Genomic DNA, 16,722 nt, shown 5'->3' on the forward strand with positions numbered 1-16,722 from the left:
TCACAGTGACAAAGCCCTAGATGTTGGGGCGTGTGTGTGGAGGGGCGCTCCTCTAGAAAAGGAGCTCAGAACTTCCCACAGTGTAGTAGAAAGCGCACGCCACACGCAGGCGCGAAAGCACCAGCGTGCGCTCAGTCAAAGGCGGCGGGAAGTTGCTCTTAGGAGCAGGAACTGAGAAGCCTGGGGCGCGATTGGAGCCCACGGACCAATAAACAAACGTCTCATTGGCGAGGCGCGCGCAGGCGCGAGCCTCCCTGCTCGACATTGGGCCGGTCCTAGCAGAGGGGGCGTGGCTCCAGGGCTCCGCCCCTCGCCTCGGCCCAGCCTCGGGGTCTGGGCGGAGGGTTCCAGTGTCCACGGGCCGTGGTCTCGGTGCTGCTGTACGCTGCCGGCTGCGTGGAGCCGGGATGCGCTGTGCTTGCTGCGGATCCTCATCATGGAGACCAAACGTCTGGAGATTCCCAGCAGCGTCCTGGACGATCTCTGCAGGTACGAGCGCCTCACCTCCGCGTCTGCGTTCCCTCAGCCTACGGGTGGCCCCGACCTCTGTTCTCCCTCCCCTCCCCCCCACCACCCTCGGTTCCGCTTTGCGCCCCAACCTCGGTTCTCTCTCACCATTTCCAGGTTCCACTTTGCGCCCCAGCCTCGGCTCTCCATTAGTCCCGGGTCTCAGCACTGAGCCCGGGCCTCGGCTCTTCCTCCCTGTCCCCGGGCCCCACCCACTTTGCGCCCTGGCCTTGGTTTCTCCCTCATTCCCTGTTACCTCCCGGGCTCCGTTTTGTGACCCCAGGTCTCAGCTCTTACCTCTTCCCCGGGTCCTTTGCGCTCCCCACCCCCCAACCCGGCCTCGATTCTTCCCCATCTCTGGGTCTCGCTTTGCGGTCTGGGCCTTACTCTTCCCCAGACCAGGGATTTTTGCAGTCCCGGGCTCAACTCCCCATTCTTAGGTCCCACTTTCCCGCCCTGCTCGCTGGTGACCGACGCCCATTCAGTCCCTAAGTCTTTCGGTTTATCTTTCTCTTAGCCCCTCCACCGTGGAGCACTGGAATCCTTCGTTTCTTCTTTAAAGCTATTCTGCTTTTTCTGCAAGTGAATCCCCTAGTGTTTTTCGGCCCAGTCCCTTCTATGAAGTGTGTGGGGTTTTCCCACTTGCCTCTGACTTTAATCTATGGTTTTCTTCCTCTTCCCTTCGTCTTTTCTCCAATTACATAGGTAGAGCCCACTGTTTTAGTTTCAGTTTTATGATCTCAGGCACCTGGGTCTACACTGGAAGCAATTTTCTAACTTAAGCTTTCTTTGTTCACCCGTGGCATTTTCTGTAAAGAATTAATTACCCTTTTCAGAATTTCCCCGGATTTATCTTTGAGAACGAGAGGAGAAATCCAAGAGTTCCTTCTCTTTACTCCCTTGATTTTCTTAACTTGTCAGGAATGTTCACCCTGTCTTCACAGGACTGAATTTCTGCTGTCTTATCGGCAGTAATTGCAACCAGCCAAAAACGTGTTCATGGTATTTCCTTCTTTGTCGAAGTTAAGTTCCAGCTACATTGTTTCCAAGTCGTTGCAAATGTGAAATAATTTATTAGATTGTGAATGCTGGCTCATATTCACTTCTAATATCTACACTTAAACGTGAAACTCAGTGGTAGTTCCACAGTCTAGCTGTTTGCTTCTGGCTCAGACCAGAAGAGGGCGTCTGATGCCTGGAATTGGAGTTAGAGTCCATCGTGAGCAACAGAAAGTGGGTGCTGGGAACTAAACTTGAGCCATCTCTGCAGCCCCTCACACGGCTTATAATTTTAAGGAACAAAATTTGCTTTGTTTGGTGTTCCCCTCACATATATTGAACCAGCTCTTCGATTGGTGCTGTGGTTTCCATTTTTATCTGGACAAACAGATTTTCAGGATTGATCTATACGTTTCTCCTAATGGTGAAAATCAAGTTTGACATCTTCCTTTTCCTCTATATCACATGAATGTAAAGAAAAGTCAAGTCAAGCATTTTAAATGTTGCAGAAATACATGTAGAGTGTTTACATAGAGCAACTGTATAGTTAATACGCTCTTAGCACTTACTGTGCTCCTAGCATCCACATGACAGTTCTTGACTGTTCATAACTCTAGTTCTGGGTTATGGGGCTCCCTTTTCTGAACTCTGGGCACCAGGCATGCACGTGGTACACATAATACATATAAACAAGCAAATTATATGCATAATTTTTAAAATGTCATTGTAATTCTTTGGTGTTGGAAGAATTACAATTTTTTTTTAATATGGTATTTGAGTCCATAAAAGTTACAAGGATTATATCTTCTATAGTCCCAGATTTGGTAAGAAAATAACTTAATGCATGTGGATGTGTAGATTAGAAGAATTTGAGCCTAAAGTGGGATTACAGAGCTGTGAGCTTCATTTCCTTTATGATTCCCAGTTGTTGTTTGTTTGTTTGTTTTCACAGATGCACATTTTATAGTTAGAAGAAAACATCAAAGAGTTTGGGGAAGTGAGTAACTATGGGTTATTAAGGATGAATGTTGACATAGAAAAGATCCAGAAACTTCACAGTTTCACAGGCATCTATAACTAGTCTTCCTGGGAGTGTTTGGGCTAGCCTGTGTATTACCTGGGATTGCATCATTTGAAGAAGTGATATCAGCTGTTGTGATTGTGGATTTGCCCATAGAATGATTACATTCTGATGTGCAGACAGTGTGCTAAGCTGCTAGTAAGTATTAAATTGTTCGGCTCCAGCGCTGAAGCAACTTTCTTACATAAATCTTAATTATACACCCATCTTTTCAGCAGCGTGGTCTGCTCAGTATTAGGGTAGATGGTTGATAAACTAGCAGCTCAACCACCTGGCCTATTCTTTAAACTACAGGTTTTAAAAGTAACCGCTTTCAAATTAACAAGTTGTCTCTTGCAATTTATTTGTGGCTTTCTGTTAAAAATTCAAGCCCAGATATAAAACTCAAGCCATAAGGAAATTGTTACTGGAGGAACTGGGTGGTTGCCACTGCGCGTGTGGATGGCAGCTTTGTGGAGTTGCTGCTGCCCTTTCACCTTTACATGGTGATCCGACGCAGGTCTGCAGGCTAGCTGCACGCAGGCCTAGCTGTCTATGTCCCCAGCCCTCGGGTTGCCTTGCTTTTATAGTTGCGTTTGATTCTCTAGCGCAGCGCTTCTCAGCCTCCCTGGCGCCGCGGCCCTTTTTAATGCAGTTCTCAGGATGTGCTGACCCTCAACCATACCATTATTCTGTTCCTACTTCATAACTGTAGTTTTGCTGCCGTTAGAAATCGTAATGTGGATGTTGGATATGGGATCCCAAAGGGGTTGTGGCCCACAGGTGGGGGGCTCCAGTGTGTCCACAGTTGGAGCTTCCTGCACCCCTGCTCTCAAGCCTACTTGTTTCTGTAGTCTATCCTGACCTAAGCTTCAATTATAGTGTGTGCTACACGCTTCCTGTTGTGCTGAAAAAAGACAGTATGCCAGAGGCACGAGGATAACGGTAATTATCAGCCCTAAACAGACACAGATTTTTATTCAAGAAAATATGCTGCAGAAACAAATTAAATAGACAAAAATTGAGTTCCTAGAGGAATCCCCCCACCCCATGTGAGTGAATTGGAATTCTTCTGGAACCGTTAGCCTTGGGTGTGCTGCTTGTGTGCTGTCCAAATCTAAGTGGGTATTGCTCTCTCTAACTGAGTAGCAGGCAGGAGATGTTGAGATAGGATGTCGTGTTTGCTGGGCTGGCCTGTGACTCCCACATGAGAGAGTTATGTGCACTGCGTTGTCCTCCGACATTATACAGCCAAGGATGAGCTTGCATTCCTCAGCTGCTGCCCCCACCTCCTAGGCATGTGCCCCATTTATTAAGTAATAAATTTTATAGCACTACTTGTCTTTCTTGTGACTGGCCATCTGTGATAAGCCACCATACATAGGTCTTTAGGAGTTAGGCTTCAGATTTTTAAAAAATTTTTATTAATTTATTCAGATTACAACTCAATTGTTATCCCATCATTTGTATCCTCCCATTCCTCCCGCTTTCACCCTATTCCCCTCCCCTAGGGCTGAGACCGAGGGGGGCCCCACTATATGGTCATAGGCTATCAAGTCTCATCTTGGTAGCCTGCTTATTCTTTGAGTGCAGGCTTCAAATATTTCTATAAGAACATCACAAGCCAGGCTCCTGGTGGTCAAGGACTGATGATGAAAGAGTGGGATTGTTAAAGTAACTGATTGTTAATGAGAGCCTGGCTTAAGAGGCCACCATCTGACAAGACTGCCCTTTCAACTGGTAGGTGAGAACGCACAATAGCATTTGCTTATTATCGGCTATGAGAGTGTTAGTGGTGATAGGTTCAGGCTCACTGGAAATTTGTGTGAAGAGAGATGCTACAACCCTTTAATGCAGTTCTCATGTTGTGGTGACCCTCAACCATAACATTATTTTGTTCCTACTTCATAACTGTAGTTTTGCTACTGTTAGAAATTGCAATGTGATGTTGGATATGTGATCCGAAAGAGGTTAATGATGCTAGTAATTGTGGAGAGAAAACCTGTATCCAGTAGAAGCCCACTGATGTTTGAGGTAAGTGATGACCGTGGTCCAGAACAGTCTAAGAAGTCTTCCTGAAGACTTGAGTAAATTAGCTAAGTTGGCTTAGGTCCTGGAGAATGTCTAGGACTGAGAGGTGAGAACTTGTAAAATTATACCAAGAATTCAGAAAGATAGGAGAATGGACCCTGGCCACCCATTGGGGGTAGAGGTAATAGAAGCTACAGGTTTACCCAGGTCTGGGCAGAAGAGAAGACTGAGCTCTCCAAGGTTCTCCCAGAAGTCAGCTTTTGAGCATCTGGGGGATGACACAGATGGTGACAGGCTCTGTTGCTGGACTGCAGTTGGACAGATGACCTGGACTTGATGAAGTCCAGTCTAAACAGGCTCCAGTGGGCTTTTACTCTGTGAAAGGTTTTTGTTTATTTGGTTGGTTGGTTTGGTTTAGTTTAGTTTGGTTTGGTTTGGTGTGGTTTGGTTTTTCGAAGCAGGTTTTCTCTGTGTATCCGTGGATGTCCTGGAACTTACTCTGTAGACCAGGCTGGCCTTGAACTCACACTGATCTACCTGCAGGCTGCACCACCATGCCCGGCCTGAAAAGGTTTTAAATTAAACTAATTCTCCACATTATTGTGAGGCTGCAGCCTCCAAAAGTAAAGCCAGTCTGGGTCTGTACTATCCCGGTGGGTGGCCTGGATCACCTGTGCCACTGCATGCTCAGGCAGCATGAGCTGGTAGGTCTGCCTCAAGGACAACCAGAAGTGCGCTAAGGACTTGGCAGTAATGTGGTATCCGAGGTTAAGCGGGAGTTGAGTGATAGAGCTCTTAGGAGTTGGAGTAGCCCTTTCAGTCTTCCCAGCAGATTGAGGATGATGCCAGGGACCCTGGAGATAATACTTAGCTTTGAACTCCATTCACTCCCTAAATGAAATGAACAGGAAACACAGGCTGCTACCAGACTAGAGATGTGGGAAGCCAAAGCAAGGAATATGTGCCCTGGGGACATGGTTATGGCTGAGGCCCCTTTGTTTTATTGCCTCTATCCCTCCAGTTACGGTGCACACTAGAACTGGGAAGTAATAAGAGACATGCGAGTTAGATGCTTTTGCTGGTGTGCTCCCCCTGCCCCCATCTCCTCTGTGCTGGATAAGCAGTAGAAGGGAGGAGGGCAGAGGATCCTCTCAAGATTGGCTCAACAGCAGGGAGGAAAAGCTTCAGAAATGAACCTTCAAGCCTGAAGAATGCCTGTGCCTGTGAGGAGAGACTCATTAGAATTTGGACCGACTTTAGCCTCCAGTGTGTGGCTTGATGAAATGTTAAGGCTCTTCCATTGGGGAGATTCAGGAAACTAGCTCATTTTCTGGGCTTTGTAACCTACCAGATTAGGGTCATGAAGCCGTAATCTAAAAAGCTTTTGGGCCTTCTAAGGGGTGCAGTGTGAGCGTGGGATTGGCAATGGACACATGGCTGCCTGTTGATCTGCTTGGTGCTATCTTGATGGGCCTTGTAATATATAATGGTTACCTGGGTTGGACGCTAGGATGCTTCTAATGGGGCCAAAAACTTCATAGGTATGTGTGTCTTTGTTATTTTTCTGTTACTATGATAAACACCTTGACTTTCAAAATAAAATTTATAGAACAAATTTATAGCAATATAAAAGAAAGGGTTTATTTCGCTTACTGTTCAGAGGTTAGGTGTTTATGATGGAGGACTGGAGATGGCAGGTGACAGGCAGTTGAGAGAGCAAACTTGAAATGACAGGAGTCTTTGAATGCTTCAAACCCTTCACTGAGTGACTTCTTCCAGCCACACCCTCCAAACTTCCCCAAATGAGGCCAGCTACTGGCAACCAAGTAAGTATTCAGGAGCTGACCCTGTGGGAGCCATTCTCATTCAAACCACCACAGCACTTTTATTGTTTTGTTTTGTTTTTTTGTTTTTTTAGTTTTTTCGAGACAAGGTTTCTCTGTGTAGCCTTAGCTGTCCTGGACCCGCTTTGTAGACCAGGCTGGCCTCAAACTCACAGCGATCCACCTGCCTCTGCCTCCCGAGTGCTGGGATTATAGGCGTGCGCCACCACGCGCCCGGCTCACCACAGCACGTTTAATTGTCTGTCCCCTGTGGGGCACTAATAGGTTTGTTTCCCTTCAGACTGATCTATGTTATCTGTTCACGTGGAAAGCATAAGCTGAATTGTCTAAATATTGTCATTTCCTGCCTCAGTTGGAAACCCTGGTGAGAGCAGTTAGCGTGGACTTACCCGGAGGGCTACTGCCTTCTCTGCTCTCCTTAGGCTTACTGTTAGAAACCCTGGAGATCCGCATCCTGCTTCCAAAAACACTAGTCTCAGCTTAGGACCATGAGGAACCTTGTGAATCAGGTCTAGCACTGCAGGCAAGGTCTGGTCTCCACACAGGGCTGCTCCATCAAGACCTTGGGGTTAGGATACAGCAGGAAGGTGACAGAGCTTAAAGTTTAGCGGGGTTTTGTAGTCGGCTCTGAGCTTATGCTAGAGTCTGGAACTGGTCATCTGTTTCATGAGAACTAGTGAAAGGCCACTAGGAATTGAAAGTTTAACTCAAGGATCTTCCAGTCATAACATGGAAGTCATTCTGTCAGTATTAGAGGCTTCTCCCTGCCCTCCCCCCCCCTCCCAAGCCTGTTGGCTCTGTTCTTTAACAATTAAACTTTATTATACAACCCAACTAGCTTACCCAAGAAGGAAAAAAGGCTAAAGGAAGGGAGGCTACAGGTTTGTAGAATAAAAGGTAGATTATTGAATCTACTAACTTCAAAAATCCTACATTGGTATTGTAGATTGATGAAAATTTAAGATTTTTGATTGATACAAATTTAAGACTTCAACTTTTGCTTCACATTGATAAGAACTTAAATTGTATATTGTCATTCATTTTTGCCTTATGTATTATATGTTATATGTTGACAAAATATTATATATTGTATGTTAGAAACTTAAGTTCATTTTGTTCAATGTTTATTTAATGTATTATTTATGTACCACTAATGTCTTATGAAAGACTGTTCAGGAAGATCGGGGATAAAAGTTGGTATTTAGTTACGTAGAAATCCTACTAGATACTAACTTAATCTGTCGTAGAGCAGGTTTGTTTAATTCCTTGTATATGTCTTCACAGCCACAATTGGCAGAGCACCTAGGCAGGGGAGCCCTCCCCAGCCCCCAGGTGTAATGACTTGAACCAATAAGCACCTGCACTCTTGGAGGGCCCCCAGATTCGCAGCACTGAGTTAGAATTCTTGGCACCACTTCTTTTCACTCTTGCACATAGACGAAAGGGTTCTGTAAGAAGAGAAAGCCAGTGCCAGGGCAGAGGTGAGTGTTGAAGGAGGTGTAGGCCGCCTCATTTCTGAGACCCATCTGTTCTCTAGATGTAGCTATTAGGTTGAACTGGACAACCCAGAATTCCCCAAAATGTGCCTAAATTTGTCTTTAATAGACTTGTGAATGAGATCCCATAGTTAAAATGAGCTCCTTGTGGTACTGGAAAGGTTCCTTGTGTCTGGGGCTAGTCTAATTCCTAGGGGCTGCACCTCTTACAGGGAGGCTGGAGCTTGTAGCGGAGAAACCTTATAGCTACCTAGGACCAGTATTTGCAGGTCCAGAGAGCATTCTGCCCTCAAGTGAGTATGTCAGGGCTATAGGCATAGGCTAACAGACCATCTTTGTACTGAAGGAGGCTACTCCTAGGGACTATTCAAAAGGTGGAGGCTATCCATGGAGCTAAAGGCAACCAGGGAAGCTGAGTGAAGTGTTCCTGGGATTAGGAGGATGCTGGCAACCCAGTCAGGGAATACAAACGAATCATCCATTAGGTCTGGCCATGAATCAGGAGGTGCTGGAGGGCATTGTCTCTAAGAGGGAGTGAGGATCGGGAACTGTGGGGTTTACTAGGAGCATGGTCCTAGACCACTCTGTGGGGCCATCTAACTTTACTGCAAAGATAGAACTGTTATAAGGAGCATCATATGGGTGCAGTGGTCAAGGAACCAGGAATTTATCCATGAGGTGCTATAAGATTTTCTACACTTTAGACACTAAAGGACATTGGGAGAGTTTGGGCTCCTTCCTTAAGGGCAGTTGTGATGGGAGTGGCTATTACTGAGTGTACAGGAACAGGAGAATCCCAGACTTTGGAGAGAACTTTTTGGATGATGTGGGGTCTACATTAGAGACTGTAGTGAGGGTCTTCACTCATACAGCTCTGGGACATGTTGGGAGTGCCAGAAGTCTGGAATTCTGGAGCCTCATACCTTAAGTGGACTACTTCAATATTAAGTTTAGGCATGATGTCCCTACATAGGAGAAAGTGGGTTAGAACCAGAAAGGAGGAAGTGAAAATATGGTTGTTTCTCATACAGTTAAGTGTTCGGACTAGTTGGGGCCCCCCATCACTACCAGGAAAGATGCGGGAGACAAGAAGATTGACCCAAGGAAGATGGCCAGAGCAGAAAAGTCACTTCTAGATCCTTAAGGGATATAATTGTGGTCTCACATGTAGGCTTACTTATGGCTTATCCATAAGACATGGAGTACACAAGAGCCTGTGTAGCCTCAGGGCCCCCTCAGTCCTGGCTTCCTTACAGTCCAGGCTTTTTGTCCTTTCTCTGGTTTGTCTGTAGTGTAGCGTGAGGCCCTGGATGGAAGCTGCCCTTCTGCCATGAGGAAGAGGGATTCTCCCAATCCAGGCTTCAGAGAAATTTACACCTCAGCGGCCTTGAGCACTCAGGGCTGAAGTGCCCTGCCTGCATGGCAGGAAGGAGTCCTTTGATCTGAAGGTGTTAGTTCCCTTACCTGCTGCTAGATGGAGCTCTAGGATTCCAAGAGAAGGGCAGGGAGTCTGCAGTTGCTTCTGTCGCTCACCGAGCTTGCTGCTTATCTCTGTGTGCCTCCTAGTTTGGACTTTCTGGCTCTCAAGGTTCCCCAGTTATTTCAGCCTTTGAAGGCCACGTCTACTAAAGTGAGGAAAGGAGTCAGGCCCCGGTCTAGTTGATGAAGCTTTTGTCTGGTATTTAGAGAGGTTTGGCATTTACAATGGTCAGCCAGCATGGCTTGGCCTCCTAACTCAGGATCCCAATATCTTCATGGTTTTGGCCAACCTAGAATACCAGAGAGCACTAGTCTGTTGGCTCTGTTTCTTCGCAATTAAACTTTATTATACAACACAACTATCTTACACAAGAGGGGGAAAGGTTAAAGGGAAACAAGAGTGAACCTTCCAGTATCTGTTCCACGAGACGGGTCCCTAGGTGTCTTTGGCCTGCGCTCTGGTCCTTTTCTTGATCCACTTGAGCTGGAGCTCTGTCTGAACCTGCTGCTCCTCTCTTCCGTGCTGCCTGCCTGTGTCTCACGTGCAAGGGCCAGTCTCCTCCTCCCATTGAGGGTCAATTAGAAACACAATAAGCCAGGTGGAGTCCCCGATCTGCTTCCTGAATTCCAGGCCCAGGATGGCTCCACCCAGTCTATCTCAAGGTTAATCTCAGAGAGTATCTGTGGTGTGTCCAAGGGCAAAGCCCCCCAAGACTGCTTTCACCTGTGACAAAGCTTACACTCCTTCCCACACAAGTCTCATGAGTTTACTGTGTTGACTTCCATGTTCTGTTGTAGTTAACAGTTTATTCTTTGATCATCTTAGTGGTTCGCTGCTCGTTTTTTTCTGCATCAGCTGCTCTGGTCTGAAGGGTGAATACATCACACATCCCCAACCCCAACCATACATGAGTCTCTTGTTGACACACTTACAGTGGGGTTCTCTCTAGAACTCTGTACCCTGCCTGTCGTGTGGACTGTTGTTCTTTTCTTGAGTCAGTTGCAGTCTCTTTACCCTACCCTTTCTTATATCTAAAGTATATACTATCCATTACTTCTGATTAATAAGTTCATTAACTTTGTTTTACTCTAGCTAGCCATGAATTTTTTTCTGTGGTATAGTTAAGGGCCCAGCTCTCTGAATGGTGACCCACAGCACGGATATCTTCATGCTTCAGGGCCCAGGCTGTGTCTGCCCTCAGCTCTTGGATCACTGAATGAGACAAGGGCAAAGATTGTAGTTAATTGGGAGACAAAAGACAGTACAGGAAACAATCACAGGCCACATTGGTGTGCTTCTAAATTGCGTTTCCTGGCAGTGGTGATCTGTCAGCAGATGACAGTCTTTCGAGGCTTTGTACTTGGCTTTATAAAGTTGGTGTTGTAGAATCTTCTGATACTGTCAAGTAGCATAAACCAGGGAACTGAGCAGAAGTTTGGTTTATAGTCAAAGAGGAGCTGAAGGAAGAATGGGGAGTGGCTTTTTTGTTTTGAAATTGTTCTCCTTAACAGGCAGCATCAAGGTAAAGCTCTAAAAGACTAGTTAGTCAATTTCTATCAGTTTACATATGAGGGCTTATTTTCTCTTTTCCTCATCTCTGAAAGTAGTAGCCTTTGACAGTTTGGCTACCACCTGTCTCCCGATTTCCAGGAAGGTCAGAAAACAATGTGGTATATATAGATTTGGTACTTCCATTTCATGCATTCAGGCTGGTTAGTTGGGGCTTTGTACAGAAATTCAGGCCCCAACGGTGGTCTCCTATAATCTGTATTTAGCACGTCTAACACAGAAAGTCTCTACTTGGAGTAACACACACACACACACACACACACACACACACACACACACTTTCGGGGACATTTGTCAGTATCTGGAGATGGTCTGGCTGTTTCAACTTGGCAGGTAGTATACACAGATAAAGTCTGGGCTTGGTACTGAGCACCCTGCGGTATGGAAGGCAGCCCCTCTTGTTAGAATGACCTGCTTTGAAATGTCTGCAGTGCCATGCACCAGCTGCCATGAGGTGCACACCTTTAATCCCAGCGCTCTGGTGGCAGAGGCAGGCAGGTAGATCTCTTGAGTTCCAGATCAAATCGATCTACAAAGTAAGCCTCAGGCCAATCTAGGCTACATGGTGAGACTCTTACCTCAAACAAGGAAAAAACAACAGAAAAACAAAACTAGACAGTGTTTTGTTGAGAGAATGGAAAGAAGGAACCAGGATGGACTAGGAACAGGAGTAGTTAGTTGAGTCCTCTTCTGTTGTGGAAGCTGTTTTGAAAACCCCAAACCTAGAAAAGAAATATCTACAAACCTAGAAAAGAAATATCTACATGGAAGTGACTTAAATTAGGCCAGAGGACTAGTTTCTACAGGGCTTTTTATTTTGTGTGCCACCTAGTGGCTGATCTGGCATTTGACTGGTGATCCCGCCCCCCCCCACCCCCCACCCCCAGTTCAAAGATTTTAATGGGCTGTTCCAAGTTTAATCTGCGTGTATACAGAAAAAAATTCAGAGCTCATCCCAATTCTGTGCGCTATTTCCCTGGAAGTCCTCCTACTCCTGCGGCCATCCTATCTGTCATCCTGTCAGCATCAGAGGGACCATGTCCTGCCAGACTCCTTGACCCAGGAAGAGGCTTCTACAGTTGTCTCCCCGCTGCTGTTGCTTGCTTCCTGGAGGCCCCAGTCACAGTTCGGGGTTACTGAAGAGTAGGGACTTGTAACTTCATTTTGATTTTAACCTTTCCCAAGCTTCTCCTTTGCACCTGTGTTCACTTCTGAGAGTCCTCTAAAGTAAGCTGCCTGTGTGTTCTGTCCAGGTGCCATGGTTGTATTTTATGACAGGGACAGAGAAGTTGTAGGTTCTGTTTCTCAACAATTAAACTTTATTATACAATCCAACTAGCTTACACAAGAGGGGAAAAAGGTTAAAGGGAAAAAGAGTGAACTTTCCAGTATCTGTTCCACGGGACGGGTCCCTAGGTGTCTCTGGCCTGCATGCTGGTCCAGCCTGTTCGCTGATCCACCTGCGCTCAAGCCTAGTCTGAACCTGCTGCTGCTCTCTCCTCTCCGCCTGCCTGTGTCACATGCGAAGGGTGGTCTCCCTCTCCCATTGAGGGTCAATTAGAAACACAGTAGTCCAGGTGGAGTCCCCAGGTCTGCTTCCTGAATTCCAGGCCCAGGATGGCTCCACCCAGTGTATCTCAAGGTGTCCATGGTGTGTCCAAGGGTAAAGCCCGCCAAGACTGCTTTCACCTGTGACAAAGCTTACAGTCCTTCCCACAAGAAGTACTTACTTATTAGCAGGAATAAGAATCAGCATAAGGATGTAAGAAGGTAAATCTCAACTATCAGCATATGGAAGACATTTTTCTAGACTGGTGACGGAACTCTGCAAAGATAGCATATACTGTCAGTGAACAGATTTGGGCGCTGCGTGATTCTGAGAGTGTTCGGAGGAGTCTGGTGTGCTCGGCTAGTGTGGACAGTGTTTGTGAGTCCCCAAGGATGAGTTAGGAGTTCTTGAGGTAGACCAGAAGTGAGGCTGGAGAGAGAATAAACAAGTGCACTCTACAAAGTCTAAAAATGAGGTCTCCTTATACAGAAAGACTCTCTTGCGGTCTCCCAATCATTATCTTTATATTGAAATACACATACATGTATGCATGTGTCATGTTTGTGCTATTGTTAATATCATATTTGAATGTGCCATTGATGTTAAAATTTTAAAATATTTTCTTTTGGTTTTATTTGAAATTTGAGAAGTGAAATGAAACCCACTTGCCATCACAGCTGATTAGTTGAGTGGTAGCTCTTGTGATTCAAGAGGCCAGCACATTTATTTCATTTAGTTGAATTTGCTCCTAATACTTGAAGGAAAAAGGAGTCTCCAAAATGCTCAACTGTGAAAGAAGCAATTAGTAGGGGTTTCATGTGTACTGTCATTCATAACCACTTCGGCTGGTGTATTCTCACCTGTAATCTCACTAAAATAAGGCAGCTCTGAGATTCATCACATTGATACAGCAACTGGGTATTTCTGTATAAAGAGCACAGGTGCTTTTCCCCTTCCTTAGTGTATTTAAAAAGTCAATTTGGGGTTTTAGAGAGTATTTGGAAGCAGGCCCTGCGTGTGTGCTCCTTGGGAAATCCTGAGTGTTAAAGGGTGCACTGTAGGGCTCACTTCTTCCTCCCACAGTTGCCTTGTGTTGTTTATATCTGGGCACTATGAGGATGTCAAGCACGTTTGCTGGATTACTTAATATTGGTGTGTATTTTTGGACTTTGGAAGAAATCCCAGTAGTTTTCTCGCTTGCTTTAATTTGCTATAAAGCTCTTAATTTCTGTATTTGTGAACAGTAGCTATTCAGTTCTTCAAAAAGTCCTGTTAGAAATTCTGTCTTTCAAGCCAGATTTGCCCTCACAATTCTCCTGCCTCGGTCTCCCCTAGTGGTGGCCTTCAGGCATTGCATTACCACACTCTGCTCTTCAGCACTGCCCAGGGCAGCTCTCAGCTGATGCTGATGGGGCTGCTCTTGCCTCCTTTCTGAGCTGGTGGGTGGGGCAAGGAAGTAAATACATTAAACTAATCATTTGTAAGTGTAATATTTGTGTGTTTTTGTTTTTGACAGCCGATTTATTTTGCATATTCCCAGCGAGGAGAGAGACAATGCCATCCGCGTTTGCTTCCAGATTGAACTGGCCCACTGGTTTTACTTGGACTTCTACATGCAGAACACACCAGGACTACCTCAGTGCGGGATAAGAGACTTTGCCAAAGCCGATATCCTTTTTGTTGCTACAGTGACTGTCTTTCATTCTTTCTAATAAAATATTTCAGCACAAACTTTTTTGCTTTCCTTTAAGTTTTTTTTAACCTGTAGATAATACATAATGAAAATAGAAATGTGATGCAGTTTTGTTGTATTCTTATTTTTTACAATACTAAAGTATACACTGATTATGAATGAATTTGATTTGTTATTTTGTTTGTTTGTTTTTCTTAGAAATAACTAGGCTATTTCTGGGACAGTTCTGGTTTTTATTTATACTCTTGGTCTGTCATTTAACCAGGTGATCAGATCAAAGAAGCTTTTCTTCTGTTAATCCTAGTACCCGGGAGGGGAGGCAGAGGCAGAAGCAGGTGGATCACTGAGTTTAAGTCCAGCCTGGTCTACAGAGTTCCAGGACAGCCAAGGCTACATATAAAAGCCCTCTCAAAAACAGACAAAATAGACAGTTAGTTTTAATGTAATAGTTATAAAACATTTACCTGAATGTTTAAGATTATAAAGTAAAATCTACACATAGCAAAAACAGGATGGCTGCTCTAGTAATAGTCCTAGAATCTAGAAGTAAATAGAAAGATTTGGACAAAGCATTTTAAAGCGGATACAGAGTTTCCTACATAAACACAAGCAGGGGATGAGCTGGCTTGCAGGGCTGGAAAGAGAGCTCTAAAGTAAGCCTAGTTTGTGCCAAGCACAGGATTCTTGTAGGGCCACACCGGAAGTGGATGGAAGAGCGAATGGCTGAAGCAGGGGCTTTTAAATTTGTTTGTTTGTTTGGTTGGCTTTTTGAGACTGTTTCTCTATGTGGCCTTGCCTGTCCTGGACTCACTTTGTAGACCAGGCTGGCCTTAAACTAGAGATCCCTCTGCCTCCCTGAGTGCTGGGATTACAGGCTCCTGGCTGGACTCTTAAATCTTGAGTTGAGTGATTTGATGTTGTCTGGAGATACTGTTCTTAGCTGTTCAGTATGCATCACAATGAATTTGTCACCGAGCAGTCAGTGTGTTAGAACTAGCCTTGGACTCGAAATACCAAACTACTAAGTTCCCTGTCACTTTCCAGATCCTCAAAATAAGGGATTCCTAGGGCTCTATAGAAAATGGGTAACACACTGTTCTAGAGGTGTTAAGATGGCAAGCGTTTGAGCAAAGGTAATTGGTCATCATGTGAAAGTAATGTCCAAGATGTGTTTGTTTGGCCACCTGAGCCATAGGCAAGTACTAGTACTTGAAGCTCTAGAAAGAACAGTCAGAACAAGTACTTAGAACACTTGATACAATAGGTGCGAAGTTGGTGATTAGACTAGGGGAAACAGGATCAGGTGGAGTACTGCTTTTGCTTAGTGACTGGTTCTACATAGGCAGAAGACCTTGCTTTTAGGTGTTATAATCTAGCTGTGGAAACATTAATAACAAAACTCTTTCTTTTTGGTCATCTTGTATAGACTTAGGGTTTTTCCAGAACAGCTAGCTGTACGTTTTGGGGGGGCTGTTCTGATTTGGATTTGCACGTGAGTATGCATGTAAGTTTTATACTTGCTCTTAGTGTTACAGATATCAAAAACTTGATGCAGTTGTTTCTTTTCACGTAGTTATATGGGGAAGGAACCTTTATTGAGAAGGAGCTCGACTTCGCTAAATTACTGAATGGTCACTGTGCTGGGCAATTTGCAGTGAACAAGATAGGCCAAAGACACATACGGTGTGGGGAGCATCGAAGAACAGTACCAGATCCACACTCGGTTTCGGATTGACCCCTAGCTTGGCTGGTGGACGTCATGAAGTTACCAAATTTCTTGTGCTCCCAGTTCCCTTCTTCATGTAATAAATAGTAATTGAAATGTTGTCTAACAAAAGAGTAAGTTTGGAAATTAGGCTAGTTGTACATGTAATTGTTTAGGATAGGTCCATCATCTAGGAAAGAACCGAAGTGTTAAGAATTGTGGGAAAAAATATTTTGAGAGTAGATAGACTAATATAAAATCATTGTGGAAGAAAAGCTTCACATAGGGAAAAAGTAAGACGTTTTACAGTAAATGGAAAGAAACGGGAGAGGCTGGCGAGTAGCTCAGCCAAGGGTGCAGGGACTTGGGGTGTGTTTGAAAAAGAAGCTGTGGGTTTGCTGGGGGTTATGTTGTGTGCGTGTGCACGTGTGTGTTTAAATTGATGACTTTACACCACAGAATTTTTATTGACTATATAAAGCCAGACTTTTATTGGGAAGGGATTTCTGTCTGTTGATCTCTGAGGAACCACAGATGTTCAGTGGATGGCTAACATATCCAGAGTTAGCCTTGAAAGCCCAAAATAGTGACATGAAGATTGACTGTGTTTGTCTTTTAGTCATGATGTCATAGATGGCTAACCTCTTGAGATTTAGAGGGCCTTTTTAGTTCTTACTCAGCTTTAAACTCAGATAAAACTTTATATTATGTTAATCTTTTATATATATTACGTATGTTATAGGGCTCATAAAATATTTATGAGATGAATTAAATGGCTTTGTTTGCCCA

The 16,722-nt window shown here is 44.8% G+C and overlaps 1 protein-coding gene across 1 annotated transcript in view; it reads left to right on the forward strand.

Moving 5' to 3' along the window:
* Positions 1-309: 309 nt before the first annotated feature.
* Positions 310-16,722, forward strand: part of Dcp2 (decapping mRNA 2) — a 33,418-nt gene continuing 17,005 nt past the window's right edge. The window contains exons 1-2 of the mRNA XM_051163949.1: positions 310-489; positions 14,052-14,203. Coding sequence (XP_051019906.1) covers positions 437-489; positions 14,052-14,203 — 205 coding nt within the window. The 5' untranslated portion in view covers positions 310-436. The remainder of the gene's footprint in view (positions 490-14,051; positions 14,204-16,722) is intronic.

Source organism: Acomys russatus, chromosome 20, assembly GCF_903995435.1.
Source record: "Acomys russatus chromosome 20, mAcoRus1.1, whole genome shotgun sequence".
NCBI classification, from domain to species: Eukaryota; Metazoa; Chordata; class Mammalia; order Rodentia; family Muridae; genus Acomys; species Acomys russatus.